The following is a 17,606-nucleotide window of genomic DNA, read 5'->3' as shown; positions in this document are numbered from 1 at the left end:
CCCCACTTGGAGGCCCTCAGCAGCTGCTCCAGCAGGCATCAGGCTCAGGCTTTGCTCACAAGTGATGCCAGTAGCAGAGCAGCTTTTGTTTTATGGAATCAAGCTCCTCAGGGAGGTTAATCCCAGCCTTAATGCTGGGATTTCCCCACACTGGTACCAGCTGCCTGACATTACTCACTCGGCTTGGGAAACAAAACACTAACCGCTGGGACCTGAGCTAAGCACCAGGGGCTGGGTGCAGAAGCTTCTACCTGGGGAGCTACCCAGTTATATTCCCCCGACACCATTTGAATCTTCTCACCACAAAGAGCCTAGAGCCAGGCCAGGACCCTCCTCTATTCAGTGCTCCCATAAGATGCCACAGCCCCCCATTCTGGGCCTCAAGGCATGGCAGCACAGCAGGAGAACACAGCTGAGAGCCACTGAGGTAGCTCAGAGCAGAATTACAGGGCCCCAGGCAATTGGAAGGGAGCCCAGCAATAGAAGCTGTGACTACAGGAGCAACCCTGCCATCCCATTAAGCTACTCCATTAGGGTGACCAGATGTCCCAATTTTATAGGGACAGTCCTGATATTTGGGGCTTTTTCTTATATACGTGCAAATTACCCCCTACCCCCGTCCCGATTTTTCACACTTACTATCTGGTCACCCGATACTCCATGCACAGGGGCTTGTGATAGACCCTTTGTCATTTGTACAGTAGGAGCAGCAGGCTAGCTGCCTCCTCAAGCAGCACAGGAAGGGCCTGCAGGGGGAGCTAGGCTCACTGCTCAAGACAGCTGTCTTCAGCAGGGAAGGGCTAGTGCACCCCTTTGGGTTGAATCCTATTGAATCCTTGGAACAACATGCAGCAGCCTCCCTTCTCCAAAGAACAATGAGATGTGTCTGAAAGCCCTTAGGAGTGCGTGCTCTGAGCTCGTGCATGGAGGGGTGTATGCAACACATGTGTAAGGAGCAGTGTGTGTTTGTGTGCATGCCTGGGTATGGAGGGGGATGTATAGGCACATGCACGGTTATGCTCTTGGCATGTATCTATGTATATGGACTACTGAATGGTGCTTCCCCACCTGCAGAATTGCGTTCTTCTCACACAACGTGGGCCATGTCAGTATGAAATTTATAAAAGTGTATTCAACAAAGAATCATCGAGGTGAGTGATGGACAAGCCCTATTAGATTGTCCCATCTAGCCCTGGAGCCAAAGCAGGATTGGCCCCTACAGCACAGTCCAGTCCTACTGTTTTGTCAGACCCAGCCTTAAATTCCCCAAGTCCTGGGGCTCACACCTCTTCCCTTGGGAGACAACACCCAAGCTCACAATCCCTGAGAGACAGTCTGTATTTTCTCATCATCAATTGCCTCAAAACCTCCTAGTTACACTTGCCTTTACTCGTAACTAATCTCTTGCTCTCCCAAAGGGGACACACTTGTCAGAGGTCTGCAGACTTGCACTCTAGGCTTTCCCTCCAGGCTCCTGGGAGTTTTTCTTGCTCTATTCTGATCCCCTTCCTAGGATCAATCTCTTTCTGGTCACATGATGCCCAGAAATCACTGCAATCTCCCATGTGTGGTCTCCCCAGAGACACTGCTATTGCTGTTCTGGGATCTGGTGTCTCTCCACATGCAGCTCCTGGGGCACTGGCCTTTCCTGCTGCCATAGGCGGCAGGTCTGTATAATTTTTGGTGGTGCCCAAAATGGTGGTGCCTCTCCCCCTTCTCCCGCCCTGTGAGCTGATATACAATGAAGCTACAACGCGTCGGCACCACAAGATTACAAGGGTCAATTAAAAAGAAGCAGCACTTGCCTGCTTCAATATATGGTATTATATTTTGTTGCACCTGTTGTGACAAAGTGGGAATGTTCTTTACATTTTCTCTGAATACTGTGTGGGTGCCTCAGTTTCCCCTGCAAGGTGCCAACTGAAGGTGTTGGGGACAAACAGATCAGGTGGCCTCCTTGTCCAGAAGAGACACAAAGGCTAGAGGAGGGAGTATCAGTTTGGAGCTGGCTGGGGAAATGGAGAGAGGCCGAGAACTTGAGTTTGGGCTCCCCACCCTGCAAGATGGACCTGAGTGAGGGGGTCCTGTTTTCTGTTCCTGCAAGCTTTGTTTTAGATTGGGATCCTATCATCTAATAAACCTTCTGTTTTACCTGCTGGCTGAGAGTCATGTCTGACTGCAGAGTTGGGGTGCAGGGACCTCTGGTTGCCTCAGGACCTGCCTGGGCACACTCGCTGCAGAAAGCGCACAGTGTGGAATGGCATGTTGAATACTCCGAGGTCAGACCCAGGAAGGTGTATAAGCTTCTTGCCCTGGAGACAGGATGCTCAGAGAGAGGAGGCTCCTCCAGAGTCCTGACGGGCTTTGTATGGAGTAGTTCCAAAGCATCCCACCATCCCCTTCCACACCATGCGCTTCCCGGAAGTCCGCACAGGCACTGACACTCTCTCCTCTGGCCTTTGTCTCTCTTGCAGGCATTAGGAGGTCACTTGATCTCTTTGTTCTCCAACACTTTCAGTTGGCACCTTGCAGGAGAGTTTCCCAGGCCACCAGTTGCCCGGAGACAGGGTTTCGCCCATTCTCTGTGCAGACAGCATCACACTGGCACTCTAGGGCTCTACAACAATCACACACCCTTATCCCACCATCTAGATCCTTGAGAAATGCATAGGGGAAACTGAGGTACCCACAGAGTATTCAGAGAAAACATTAAGAACATTCCCACTTTGTAACACCTTTATACTTTAAAGGGTGTAAAATAATCAAGCATTGTGCTAAACACAATGATACTCCAAACTGACCACCAAATTTAAGTTGCATGTTTTTCCCCTCAGGTGAGGGTTCTGGAGTGGGGCTGAGGATGAGGAGTTCACAGTGCAGGAGCGTCCTCAGGGCTGGGGCTCAGGGTTGGGGTGCTGGGGGTGCAGGCTTTGGAACTTGGGGTGCAGACAGGCTGCTCCAGGGCTAGGGCCAGAGAGGACTCCCCACCACCACCACTGGCAGCAGCAAGCTCCGGGGGAGGGATCCCTCCTCTCCCCCTCACAGCACACTCACTCTGCACCACAGCTACTGCACATGCTCCTAGGGCCCCTCTCAGATCCAGAAAGCTCACTCACCTCCCCTATGATGGGTACTAGGGGGTGGGTTGCCATCACAGGTGGCCTCCCATGCTGCTGCCCCTCACCATAGCTTCACTGTGGATGGGGCTGACGCTTGCCGAGAGTGGGGCAGAAGTGGAGTCTGCAGGGTGGTGGCTATGGGGGGGGGGCAGGGTGTCACAAAATTCACCCAAGCCCCAGCTGCTCAGGTCTAGGAAGCCTCCCTCTCCCATCTCCCCTGTGGTGGGTGGGTTAATGGGTGCTGGCGGAGAGGGAATTGCCTTCACATATGGCTTCCTTCCTCCCCTGCTGTGCCTCACAGGGGGTAGGGGATGGAGCTTCCCCATCCCCAGCGTGGGGCAGGAGTGGGGACTACAGGGTGGCTAGGGGGGGACAGGGAGGGCAGGTTGTCACAAAATACAACCAAGTCTCAGCTGCTCAGGTGGGTCTATGAACCCCCTCCCCCTTGTGCCCTGGCCACAGTTCAGGCAGGGAACAAGACGTGTTGGGAAGGGGAGATGCAAAGGGAAAATCTTGTGCATCCTAGCTATGTCCTGGCCAGAGTCTCACCAAGCTTCCCATGAACTCCTTGACTGTCCATCGCTTCTCATTGTGGAAAGGGAAGCCATGGCCCTGTCCTGATTCTAAGGCTGAGACAAAGCTGCCTGTGCTAACCACCACAGGGAGAACTCCCAACCCGGTGCAGGGAAGACATGTCCCCTTGGGGGTAAACAGCCTGACATGCCTGCTTCTGAGCTACACGTTTAGCCAGCAAAACAGAGATGGAAGGACAAACCCTCCCAGGAGGCTCCATTCTACATGGGCACCAGGGATAGACAAGGCCACAAGGAATTATAGCTGCCCAGCTTTCCTTAGACAAGGAGTTGAGTCAGCAGCCAGCTCCTCAGAGACCCTCAGTCTCAGGGCCCTGCCCCTCACAACACACCCTGCCTGGCATTGCAGGCCCCTCTGGTAACCCTGTTTTTCACATTTGATACAGTCAAGGGTTTTCCCTCCATTTTTCTCCTCCCTCCCCTCTTTTCCCCCATTCTATCCATCTCACCCTCCCTCCTTCTTAGCCAGAGCTGGAGCCCTGGGCAGAGTTTAGCCTGCAGGGTTGCGTTTCTCTATTCCATTAGCAGCAGCATAAAGCTACTATTCATCTCCCTCCAGGAGAGTGGGGTTCGGGCAGAGGAGAAATGTCCCCATACATGTTCCCCCGTGTCCCTCTGCTCACATGCACACTCCCCATCTCCTCCAAGCCCCAGCACCTGTCCTTCCTGTGCTCGTCCCTTCCCTGAAGGGGCTTTGGGAGTTGAGGAAGCCAACTCACTGCATTGCCCATGGGAGCGAGCAGAAAGCACACAGGAAACGCGGGGATATGGCAAGCAGGGAGCTCTCTCCTTCCTTCATTCATCTTCTGGAGGGAACAAACAGAAGCAGAGGCTGGGGCAGCACCAAGGGGACAAGTGAGTAAGGTACTGGGGTAGAAAGCAAGCAGTAGTTGGGGTGAACAGTATGTCCCTGAGAACCCCCATCCTGCCACGTAAGTTGCCATTCCAACCTCCAAGAGCAGGCAGCCCTTGAGAATTAGGGCTTGGCTGCCCAAAGTCCCCTGGCTTCTCTCTGGCCTCAGTCACAAGATCCTCAGCTCGTCCGTCTCCGATAGGCCATACTTGGCTTTGTGGTCATTGAAGAGTTTGAGCAGGGAGCGGATGTACATAGCGTGGTACAGATCCACCGTCTCGTGGCTAGGCTCCTGGATCCTGGGCACCGTCACAGGTTCTCCTACTGCCAGAGCCAGAAAGAGGGTGGAAGAGTGAATCCTAAACACCTAGAATAAACCAGCTGGTACAGCTGGGAGGACTCTCTGCCCCTCATAATGACCTGGGCCTTGGAATGCTAATGCTAAACTTTCTTCCGAGTGAATTCTTACATACAGGCAATAGTATCACAGAGACAGCAACAGCACCTGGCCACAGGCATGGGGCAGAGAGGGAAGGAAGAGAACACACTGTGCCCTGGGATAGCACCCACCAACTGCAGGTTCACAAGCCCCCTGGGCCCACTCCGCCAATTGCTGGATTTCACTCCTCACATTACGAGTTTTTGGCTTCCACACCTACCACAAACTCAATGGCAAGTGGAACCCTCTCTGTCAGCTTAGACCAGGGGTTCTCAGGACAAATTTTTGGTGGCCTCAGAGTGCGGCCACCAACTCTTGCTGGTGGCCGTGCTCAATTTTTTTCCTAAAATACTTAATTAGCTTCAGGAAAAAACAAACAAATATGCATGTTCAAATCATTGTAATTTATTTATTGCTAGCTAATAAGTCTGTTGTTAAAAGTGATATTAACAAACATACAAATATCACTTTTCACAGCAGACTTACTCAGCCCCAACAAACCTGGGGACAAATTTAGCTGGGGCTGAGTAAGTAAGTCAGGGGAGCCAGCGGGAGCCAGGGGTGATTGGGTTGGGGATGCCGGTGGAAATAGTTGGGGGCCAGCGCCTGATGCCCCGTAGCCAGAGCCAAAACACCATGGCTGGGGGATGGAGCCCAAAGCTGCAGGGCCAGAGCCTGGCATCTGTGACTGTGCAGGTGGAGCCCACGGCTGGAGCCCGAAGACCAATGGCCAGAGCTTGCTGCCCCCACCCCCCCCGGGGTGAATCCCAAAGCCTGAGCCTCACCACCCCTGGGGAGGTGGGGAACTCACCAGCAGCCTGCTCCTCCAGCGTTGTGCCCCAGTTGTCTCCAGAGGGGGCAGGGCTCAACCCCTGCTTGCAGCCCTAGTATCCAACACCAAGGCAGTGCATCCAGGAGCAAAAGGGAGGGGGAGGGGCTGCAGCTTGCCCCACCCTCCCCCCAAATCACAGCCCAGGAGACTGTGGCCACAAGAAAAACTGCTGGTGGCCGCATGGGGCCGCTGTATCCACATTTGAAAATCACTGGCTTAGATAACCAGGTCTCAACTCCCACCACCTACCAGTGCCGGGGCTTTTGGAGCAGCCAAAGCCATAGGAGAAGAGTAAGGGGATACTCACTGACAGTGGTGATGGGCTTCGGGTAGGGCAAGAAGCCTCGGGAATGGATAGAGGTTAAACCTCGTCCATAGAAGACGCAGGGAGCAAAGCCCACCAGCTTCTGGAACCTCTGCTGAATGCCCCTCATCCAGCTGCCCTCTTCAAAAACCACCTGCCGGAAGAGGTCGTTCTCACCAAAGGAGAAGGCAGGAACCAGGTGTGCCCTGGGGGAGAAAGCATTGTAGTATGAATGCCCTCCGCAGCCAGCGCCCCCACTCCCAGGGTAGCACTCGCTACCAGGGGTGCGGAACCATTTGTCTGGGGGCGGATGCTAAGCGTCACTGAACCAAACTGTAAAACCTGTATATAATGGAACCCACTTCAAGCCAGTGGGTGCAGCCATACCCGCAGGACCCCTACTTCCAGCATTCAGCTCGCTACTGCACCTCAGCACCATGGGGCCCTGCAACAAACTAGATCATATTGAACTGGTCTCCCTTGGGAGCCACAGTAAGTAGCAGCTGAGGCACACTCACTATCCTATCTCCTGGGTCCTACTGAAAGGTAGTCCAGGGATGGGCTGCCTGGGGAAGTCCCAAGTAGGGGAGAGATGCCAGGCCCTGTTTCCTGGGCAAGTGGCTGGCTTGGCAGGTCCTGGGGGTGGCTGGCCCCAGCCCAGTTTCCTAGAGGTGCTATCAGAGAAGTTGGAGGCCTCTCAGGACAGCACCTGGCTGACGATACTCACCCATGCTGCAGCGCCATCCGAACAAAGCCTTTGCGGTTTTTGAGGATTAATGTGGTGACTCCTGGCTGGCAAGACAGCGACTCAGCCGCACCTCCAATCACGATGGCCACAGCGTTCCCACTGCCATTCTGAGAGAGCAGGTACCCTATGGCCCGGCGCGTCACAGGGCACAGGCCTAAAGAGAAGAGCACCAAGGGAGCATGAGGAGAACTGCAATGGAAACCAGTTCTTGGCCCACCTGAGAACTCCTTGACTCACCAGCTGACTCGGGGGACAGACCCGTGGCCACAATCTTTGAATGAGTTTGGGGGGCTTGGAAACAGGCCTACAGTTAGGGTTTGAGGAGAACATCCCAACAAGCGAGGGCGGGTGGATGATCAGGTATCCTCCATTCAGGCATGCAGAATGTGGTGGGGAGCTATTCTCTTTCATTCCTTCCAGCACAGAGTTAGGTGCGCCGAGCCCTGCCCAGAGCCACGTGCTGTAGGCAGACCTATGTCCCTGCCCAGGAGCCCAACACGTGGAATAAGGGTGACACCTTGTGTCCACCCAGGAACCATAGGGTCTCTTGCTCTGGAGGATGCAATAGGATAAGGGGATCAGCAGAACTGAGGCCACAATGGGCACTAACTGGGCCTTGGCTTCTGAACACCCAAGTTAGCTAGCAGCAGAGAGCAGCAGCTGTGCCAGGCAGAATGTAGTTTCCCAGGGGATGCTGTTATGGTGCCATTTTCAGTGACTGACCCTGGGAATTGGCACTTGGGGAGTGGAGGACACAGAGCAGAGACTTCACATCTGGGCTGCATGAAAGATGACGATTGCTCAGGTCTTTGAGCTTTCCTAGGGGATGATGCAAGGAACAATCCCTAGGAAAGACTTATGTAGCCCACAAAATACTTGAGCTCTGTGGTGTTCTTCTGTCTTCCCTTCTCTAGGGCCTGGCTGCGGCATGGAATTCCATCACCCAACCCAGGCAGAGGAGCAATGGTAGAGCGGGAGGGGGCAGGCTAGAGTAGCGCTGGGTGTGGGGCAAAATGGAGGTGCAGCAGCAGAGCATTGTGGGAGAATCTCAGTGAGCCGCTGACTGCACTGAGCCTGGCCCAGCCAGCAATGTCAAGCTGACATTTTGACAAGTACTAAAATTTGCTTTAGTCTCAGGGGAAAAAAAGAACAGAAGCACATGAGAACAGAATTATGTTGCCAGCAGTAGCTTCAGCATCCAGAGGGTTCGAAAGGGGCTTTGGCCAGACGCTGCAGAGGGAAGGGACTCAGGTGATCAGTGATGGAAAGAAAAGGAGAGGAGCTGGCTGTTTTACAGAGCTCCTAGGTCTCTTATATTAGCCACATCTGCAGCACTTCTGGTGTGATTCTCTGGACCTGTGCAAGGGACACTCCCTGAGCATGCTCACCCCCACTCATCAGGTACTCCCGGAAGACAGGCAGCCGGAAGTTGCCAGCCAGTGTGGCCAGGAAGGGTCTGATGCCAGGGAACTTCTCAGAGAAGCCAGTGGACTCGGTGATGAAGTTGCAAAAGGCCCCAACGCAGAGGATCCCATGGGGGTGTGCGCCAATGATATAATTGTGACTGGGGAGGAGGCTGTGAGTCTTCACTAACTAGAGGGAGAAGATACATAATCAATGGGGAAGGCAAGGACTGGTGGGGGAAGAGGGAAGGAGGATCCTGGTTGGGTCACAGGTCTCTACACATGACTGCAGGTGGGCAGTGCTGGATAAATACCAACTTGGCAATCCCCACCTGGCACACCCCTCACCTCTACAAACAGATGGACAAATCAACACATAAGAGTGGCCATACTGGGTCAGACCAAAGGTCCATCTAGCCCAGAATTCTGTCTTCTACCATTGGCCAATGCCAGGTACCCCAGAGGGAATGAACAGAACAGGTAATCATCTAATGATCCATCCCCTGTCACCCATTCTCAGCTTCTGGCAAACAGAGGCTAGGGACACCATCCCTGCCCATCCTGGCTAATAGCCATTGATGGACCTATCCTCCATGAATTTATCTAGCTCTTTTTTGAACCGTTATACTCCTGGCCTTCACAACATCCCCTGGCAAGTAGTTCCACAGGTTGATTGGATGTTGTGTGAAAAAAATACGTCCTTTTGTTTGTTTTAAACCTGCTGCCTATTAATTTCTTTTGGTGACCCCTAGTTCGGCTGTTATGGGAAGGAGTAAACACCATTTACAGGTTTACTTTCTCTACACCAGTCATGATTTTATAGACCTCTATCATATCACCCCTTCGTCGTCTCTTTTCCAAGGTGAAAAGTCCGTCTTACTAATCTCTCTTCATATAGCAGCCTTTCCTTTCATTCCTGAGCTGACCTGTGCTCAGTAGTTACTCCCTCACCCAAAATAAAATATGTGTGCTGAACAGCTATTGAATTGCTGAATTTTGTGGGGGCTGGGATTCGATTTGGGGGCAAGCATCTGCACCGGATGTGATCCTAAAGATTCTGCGGAGTAAGGTGGCTGTTGTCTCAAATGTCCACTAGGGGGTAGCAGGAGGTCACATTAATTCCACCATCAGTTTTTAAAACAAATTTCTGTCAGCTTTACTGGACGCTCCATGCAGGGTCTGGCCTGCATCTACAGAAAAATGCATGTGCAATTTCAGGGGCGGGTGGATGTACTGGGCACTCGTGAAGCTGCCAGCAGCCAGGTTGCAGGATGGATGTATACAGAGAGACATGAGAGATTTATTCAGGCAAGGGACCCAACAAAGATGCCTGAGAGACTTAGAAGCTTGTCCAGAGGTTTGCAGGAAGTCAAAATTCTACAGTATAGCACTCAGCACATACTGTATGGACAGCAAGGGCATGGCACACCTGCCCAGCACGGCTTACCTGAACAGGGAAATAATCTCGGAAATGCTGCCAGACAGGCCAGTTTCGCACCCATGCCGACCTCCTCCCACCTGCAAACCACACAAGAGGGAGTAGGCATGGGGGCAAGGATCTCACATAGACACTGACACTGTGAGGACAGACTCCACTTCCACTGGGAGGTTGGTCACTTCCTCTTTCTTTTAGCCTTTGCCTCCCAGCAGACCAGAGCTAGTCAGAACATTGGTGACGACGTGATTTTTTTTTTTACACTGTTAACAGTTTGCAGAGATGTGCAGTTTTCACTGGAAAGATTAGGGGAGGGAGGAGAAATTGTACGGTGCAGCCTGATGGCCAAGGCATTGCCCTGGGATGTGGGATACCCAAGCTCAGGATCCTGTTCTGCCTGATTCAAAGTGATCTGGGATGAAAAGCTGTGCTCTGAATCAGACACAGAGCAAGGACTAGAACCTGGGTCTCCCATACTGCAGGTCAGCGCCTTACTCACTAGGATGCACACGTGTGTCCTGATGTGAGAACAGACATTTTGGCACAATTTGATTTTAGATCAGTTGTCCAGAAGGTCATTTTATTGCAGTGACGAACAAAACAGCTTTTGAAACCTTGGAAGTTGCCATGAAGAGCCAGCTCTAGGACTATTCTCTCACAGGGCCAGTATCTCCTGGGTATATTATGGGCTGCTGCCCTCTAGCGTCATACAGCAGACCTATTCTTTTGCAGAAGTTCCCACTACTAACAGGCCTTCCCCTCTGATATTTTGCAAAGATAGCTGTGCCACAATCCAGGCAGGGGCAATGACAAGAGACCATCACAAACTGCTGCAACTTTGGTGTGTAGTCCCCAACTAGACCTCATACAGTGACCATCCATCACAGCCACACTGGGGACTGCTGGAAAGACTGACTCTTTTGGGGAACCCCTGCACTTCTGTAGTTTGTCTTTGTTAGTAGGCCAGAGAAATGATTCTGGAAATCTTACCTGCTCTGGCTGCTTATGCCCCAGCTGATGCAATGATTCTCTGTGCATATTTGTGCCCTACTAGAATGAATCACAACTGCCTAGAACTATGTCATAGGCCCTGTATTGCTAACAGATAAAGGATAGTCTCCTTAATCTCAGGCAGCAGGAGTCTGTGCTTCTGGACTATCCCTGCTGCTGCTGTAAATGTTGCTAGGTGTTACAATACAGAGAAACAGATGAAATTAAACAGAGTTCCAAGCCGGATGCTGTCAGAGTCACATTTTAATCACACATGACACTGATCAGATGTTGTGGAAGGGCCAGTCACTAAAGATTGTTAAATAAGCAAGCAAATAATGGAAGATGAGAGGGGAAAAACAGCAAAGAGCACACAAAGAGCACAATCTGCTATAAACTTTATGGTTTACTCCCTGTGTGTGTCTCTGGACCTAGTTCTCTTGCTTTTGGGGAAATGCCTTTAGCATGAGTGTGATTTACCTGGACCTGAAGACCTACAAACACAGATCATACTCTCAGAGACAAGGACATACATGCAAGGGGTTGGACAGACATCTGAATCCTCCAGCAAGTCTGTCTCCCCTCTGCCCTGCTAAGCATACACATACGCAGTAAATTAGGCTGTACCTTCCCATACCTTGCTCCGGTGCGTCCCAGTCAAAGATTACCCAGGCAAAGTATAGAGCAGAAACTGGCCAGAAACTGGTGAAAACCAAATAGACGAGGAGAAACAGGAAGATGATTCCTGAGGGTATATCATAAGCAAGAGATTAGCGCACATATCCCATAATACCCCAGTTCTAATGTGGGATGAGATGAGCGCCCACAGTGAATCCCATTCTCTTTGGGCCATTTCAGAACTGGGCAGATCTTCCCACCCACCCCAGAAAATATCTGATTCCCAGCACTTGTCTGTAGGCCAAAATGCCTGCTTATTTGGTTTGTGTTCTGACTGGCTGTGTTTCAGCACTGACCAACCAATCCAGACCCATTAAGCCTCCACGCTGAATTGTAAGGGCAGAACAACAGCCAGACTGGCTTTGCTGCACTAGTAAAATTTGGGGCCCTAATTCATTCCCTGTGGTGCTCCCTGGAAAGAGGCTGTGTTGGAGACAAGATTCAGGCCTTTTTACTGCTGTCATCTTTAACTGTACAGCCTGTCTAGGCACCACAATAGTAAAACCTCAAGAGCCTGGTCTATGCTGGAGCCACTCTGATGGAGAATTACAGGCTCCAATGTTCCTAGTATAGATGCAGCCTGTGTGAGAGTCTCCCCAGGTCAGAGATAAGCAGCCAAAGCTGAGCATCAACTCTGGACAGCAGGAGACACTTCTAAAGGGGGTGCTATGTCTGGCCAGACAGCTTCAGATATGAGAAAGCCTGCTGAACCCGAGCCCCTCTAACCCCCCACGTATACCGTGTACTCAAACTACAGCCCACTTCCAGTACATGGAGCAACCGGGGAAAGAGCATGAGAGGCTTAAACTGCAGTAACCACATGTGCTGGGACTGTGCCTCACTTTGCTCCACTGTGCCACATGCAGACCCACCAGAGGTCTCAAAATGCAGCCTGCCTACCACTGAATCTAATGGTGGAAAGCTAATCCCATATTTGTAGAACTTGTTGAGGTACATATTAGTATAATTTCTATTGCAGTAGCACCTCGGGGCCCCAGGCAAGAATCAGGTCCCATGGTCCAAGGCATTGGACGAACGGAACAAAAAGATGGTCCCTGCCCTCAGCAGTTTACAGCCTAGGACTGTAGGTAATAATGTCTCAAGTCTCTTCAGGGCTAGTCTACACTGGCAATGTTAAAGCTCTGCCATGGCAGCGCTTTAACATGGCTTGTGTAGTCGCAGCACCACCTCCACGAGGGGCGCAGCTCCCAGCGCTGGGGCACTGTCTACACTGGCCTTTTACAGCGCTGAAACTTGTTGTGCTCATGGCGGTGTTTTTTCACACCCAAGCGAGAAAGTCACAGCGCTGTAAAGTGCCAATGTAAACAAGCCCCGTGTCTCAACTACAAATTCAGTCTTCTGAAAAGCTGAAGTCATTTACCACTAATCCTCCCTTTCCTTTTAAATCAATTATCCTGTAACAAGCAGTAACTTGATCTGATTTGCAAGTCACAGTCCCAAAACAGAATTCTGCAGAATAAGATAATTAAGCTAACGGGAAGTCTCCTGTCACAGAGTGCAGCTGGGGGCTGGCCGGGGGGGGGGGGGGGGTGGCATCTGTAAGTGAGCCAAGGCACCTCCTATCCCCTTTGTAAGTTGGAGGCAAGTTGAAGGAGCTGAATTCCTGCTTAGGATTCTGGGGGTACGTCTACACTATGGGATTATTCCGATTTTACATAAACCGGTTTTGTAAAACATTGTATAAAGTCGAGTGCACGCGGCCACACTAAGCACATTAATTCGGCGAGGTGCGTCCATGGTCCAAGGCTAGCGTCGATTTCTGGAGCATTGCACTGTGGGTAGCTATACCGTAGCTATCCCATAGTTCCCGCAGTCTCCCCCACCCCTTGGAATTCTGGGCTGAGATCCCAGTGCCTGATGAGGCAAAAATCATTGTCGTGGGTGGTTCTGGGTAAATGTTGTAACTCATTCCTTCCTCCGAGAAAGCAACGGCAGACAATCATTTCGCGCCCTTTTTCCCTGGCTTGCCCTGGCAAACGCCATAGCACGGCAACCATGGAGCCCATTCAGCTTTTTTTTACTGTCACCGTATGTGTACTGGATGCCGCTGACAGAGGCGATACTGCAGCGCTACACAGCAGCATTCATTTGCCTTTGCATGACAGCAGAGATGGTAATCAGTCATTCTGTGCCGTCGGCTGCTGTCATGGGTGCCCCTGGCTGAGGTCGGCCGGGGCGCAAAGACAAAAATAGGAATGACTCCCCTGTCATTCCCTCCTTTATGGTATCTAAAAATAGAGTCAGTTCTGCCTAGAATATGGGGCAAGTGTACTAGAGAACCAGTGTATCAGAAAACCAGGGAGCACAGCCGCTCTGTGTCAGATCCCGCAGAAATGATGAGCTGCATGGCATTCTAGGGAGTGTCCCTGCAGCAACCCCACCTGTTGCTTCCCTCCTCCCCAAACCTTCCTGGGCTACTGTGGCAGTGTCCCCCTCATTTGTGTGACGAAGTAATAAAGAATGCAGGAATAAGAAACACCGACTTGTTACTGAGATAAAATGTGGGGGATTTGGGACTGCATCGGCACTTGTGCTGATCAGAGCTCCACGCTGGGGAAACAGGAAATGCAATTCAAAAGCTCGTGGGGCTTTTCCTGTTTACCTGGCCAGTGCATCAGAGTTTGGATTGCTGTCCAGAGCGGTCACAATGGTGCACTGTGGGATACCGCCCACAGGCCAATGCCATCGATTTGCGGCCACACTAACCCTAACCTGATATGGTAATACCGATTTTAGCGCTACTCCTCTCGCTGGGGAGGAGTACAGAAACCGATTTAAAGAGCCTTTTATATCGATATAAAGGGCCTCGTTGTGTGGACAGGTATAATGTTAAATCGGTTTAACGCTGCTAAAATTGGTTTAAACACGTAGTGTAGACCAGACCTGACCTATTTCATCTGTAGTTGTGCTCAGAGGCCCCAGTCAGGATCAGGACCGTGTCCTGCTAAGCACTGTACAAACACATACGGAGACAGTCTCTGCCCCCTCCCCCAATCCACAATCTAAGCTTTTTCTGGGGAGTGAGGAGGAGGTGGGTGCACAGCAGGAGAGTATAAACATTCTGGGCCACTGACATGCATTTTGGGTGCTTAGCACTTAAAAAAAAAAAAGGCAGACCCTTTGTATCCTGAGAAGGTGGATTGGTGCCAGGCCTAATTTGAATGCAGTTAACCTCACCTATACAGGGGCCTTTACCCCAAAGCACTGTGTCCTTCAGCAAGCTCTAAATGCAGCCCCGGAAGGCAAGGAGAGAAGCAGACACCCAAGGGGGCACACTACGTTGCACAGCCGTGAGGGGAAAGATGTTGGCTCAGGATCACACGGACCTCTGCTCCTATGAAAAGTTTCATGGGGTATTTTTCTGAGGTCTCATCTGACAATCCTTCCCCCACTGACCAGCAAAGATCTCTTGCACCTCTCATTCCCCTGGGCAAGGCTGCTGTTCTTCCTGGTCCCTGGTCATTCCCTCAGGCCTTAGTGCTGGATTTTCTGATGTCCTGAATTTTTGTGAAATTACCAACCATGGTGCTAGGGATAGAGAACAACAAATCATACGGATCCCAATGCAGAATTTCAACAACCCCACAGCAGCACCTGATTGGTGAGAGAGATGGAGAATGGCGCGCCCCCTCCTGCCAGCTGGGTCTACTCACCCATCAGCAAGAAGCTGAGGACCCACTGCAGAACTGCGAGGAGCTGGATGCATGCTCGAAACTCCCGCTGCGAGGGCCAGGGCACGGTTAGCAGAGTATGCAGGGCGGCCTGAATGCTGGCATGGCTCGCTGCAAAGCACACACCATTTGGTTTGCACTTGTGATCGGTCACTTCCTGAGCCTGCTGCTGGTCATGCTGCACTTACCTGCTAAGCCTCTTCTCTCCCTCACCCCCATAACACACAACCCAAAAACACACACAATCCCACGCACACCTACACCTTCACATGCATGCACACACACAGTCCCCCCCATCACATGCACTGACACACAGCTGCACAAACCACTCCATGCACCAAAACATAGTCGCCCCACTCCCCATACACATGCACCTGCAGGCCCTTGCACATACACTGAGCCCGCAGCATGTACACACAGGGCTGATTCCTCAGTGGCTGTCTCCGATAGCCCAGGCTGATCACAGGTGCAGAAGATGAATACAAAGCTCAGAGCATAGAGGGAGAGAGGGCAAGGCCCAGTGGGGCTCTTGTGCTGGGATGGGGATGAGGGTGTGCTGCTAGGTGAATGAAGCACATCCAAGGCCGTTCCAAGATCCTGAGGGGAATGGAGCCTCCTCCAGAGTCTGGGCAGGAGTCTCCCTGGGCCTGTTCAGCCTCACAGGGAAGGAGTTTGGCAAAACATTCAAGTTTAAAAGCTGGCCAGACTCCCAGAGGCCAGATTCTGCACAAGGTTGGGGTCACTCTGCTGCATGCAAGGCAGCAGCCATCCTTCCTATAGCTGTGTGCTGGGGAAGCCTGAGCTAGGAGTCATGGGAAGCAGGGGGCAAGCACGCACACAGCTAAAGCGTCCCAGCAGGCAGGAGCATCTGAACTAGTGACAAATGAGTCTGAATGTGCAAGGCTTATGGTCCTGTCCTGCAATGACTGATAAGAGGACCTCGTCCCTGCCCCCGGCCTTGATTCCTGAAAGAGGGAGTTCAACAGCACTAATTTGCTTCACTTCTCCTCCCCCCAGCTAACCTTGGTGAACGATTAACTCCCACTGATGACATAGCAAATACAGTGAGGGGCTTTCGACCCCTCCTCCCCTCTGGACTGGAGTCAGATTCCAAATTCCATGTGCACACCCATCCCCTCCTTGCCATGGAAGGGCTCAGTGTTCCTGCGAGGAATTTGGGCTGAGCTGCGAGAGCCTCCATGTGCCAAATGGCCCGTCCCACCAAGGCCTGACCATGAAGCAACTGGCTCACAGGGCACTCAGAGTTGCACAGAGCCACAGCTGGCCTTCCTGTGGCTGGGAAAATAAAATTAGAGCACCTGCCAAAGTTAACAACCCCCAAGACATGTACCTACATAGCTAGAACAGAGGGGCCCCAGCATACAGTGCTGTGCTGGAACAGAGGAAAGCTGGGAACAGGAGGTCACAGAAAAGCCACCAAATCCAGATTTGTGTCAGACCCATCCAGCTTTGGAAGTTCATCCCTTCCAGAAGCAAATCCAGATCATGGACAGGGCAGTGGAAATTAATGAATATGGGAGCTCTCATTAGGTTTGAATGCATTTGTTTTCTTCCCCAGAGCAGTTTACCAAGTTCTGTCAAATCCATTACTCATCCCTGATACACGCCAGACAGACTCCCCAGTGTATCACACCAGATCCCAGAAATCTCATTCCCCCCAGTTTTGCCCTTAGTTGAGCGAGGGCGAAATCCAGCACACTTTACTTAGATTTACTTAGCTCTCACTCCTGTTAAAATCGGCAGGAATCTTTCCTGAGTAAGATTTGCTAGATGCTTTCCTTTGATTTGGACTGCATGTCTGAATTAGCACTCAAGCAGGGAGAATTTGCCACCCTTTGCAGCCCCCTATTTTGATGAACTACCTGATGCTCCTTTGCAATGTCAATTTCAGAGAATTCATTCCTGCAGAGTAATTTGAGGGATTTGTGCCCTGCTGCTGCTACATAATATTTATAAAAAGCCTTCCCCTTTTATTAAATAGCCTAAAACAAATGTATAACAACAAATACTAAATCAATTGACTAGAAATTGGCAAGTCTAGAGCATTATAAATAACTTCAAATTACACTTTACAATTTTCTTACCACTACGATTTTGGGAATAAGCTGCAATAATTGTTTTCATGTTGGTGACAAGTTCTCTCCCAGACTCTGGATCCGCAGATTAAAAAGCAGGTTTGCAAATCTCAACCTATGAAACTGATTGTGTGTCCAACTGCTTTGAAGCACCACTGTCTGGCCCAAGGTAAACTGCTCGCACTGGAGGGGTGGACGACAAACTCTGCCCACATTTGAAAAAGCAAGAAGAAAACTGTGGTATTAAGAAGGACGAGTTAGCAGAAGGTCTCAGGTGGCTGTTTCCATAAAGGATCCTGCACCCTTCACCCACTTACACAAATGTACACAATGCTGGATATTTTCATCAGAAGACACTTGCCTGAATCTGTCTTCCCCCCTGCATGGAATGGTACTTTCCTGGACATGTCACAAACTACTGCCC

At 51.3% G+C, this 17,606-nt stretch overlaps 1 protein-coding gene across 1 annotated transcript; it reads right to left on the bottom strand.

The window, feature by feature from the left end:
* Nucleotides 1-2,765: 2,765 nt before the first annotated feature.
* Nucleotides 2,766-17,386, bottom strand: LOC127056868 (diacylglycerol O-acyltransferase 2-like). The gene is made up of 8 exons (XM_050965206.1): nucleotides 17,192-17,386; nucleotides 15,069-15,197; nucleotides 11,354-11,461; nucleotides 9,739-9,809; nucleotides 8,277-8,481; nucleotides 6,868-7,042; nucleotides 6,144-6,346; nucleotides 2,766-4,889 (listed from the first exon to the last, which is right to left on the bottom strand). Exons 1-8 carry the CDS (start codon nucleotides 17,229-17,231, stop codon nucleotides 4,735-4,737), a joined length of 1,086 nt encoding a protein of 361 aa, XP_050821163.1. The 5' UTR covers nucleotides 17,232-17,386; the 3' UTR covers nucleotides 2,766-4,734.
* Nucleotides 17,387-17,606: the final 220 nt, after the last annotated feature.

The sequence above is a fragment of the Gopherus flavomarginatus genome, chromosome 8, assembly GCF_025201925.1.
Source record: "Gopherus flavomarginatus isolate rGopFla2 chromosome 8, rGopFla2.mat.asm, whole genome shotgun sequence".
Lineage (NCBI taxonomy): Eukaryota > Metazoa > Chordata > Testudines > Testudinidae > Gopherus > Gopherus flavomarginatus.
The sequence above is the reverse complement of the archived record's forward strand: the minus strand, read 5'-3'. Positions and strand labels throughout refer to the sequence as shown.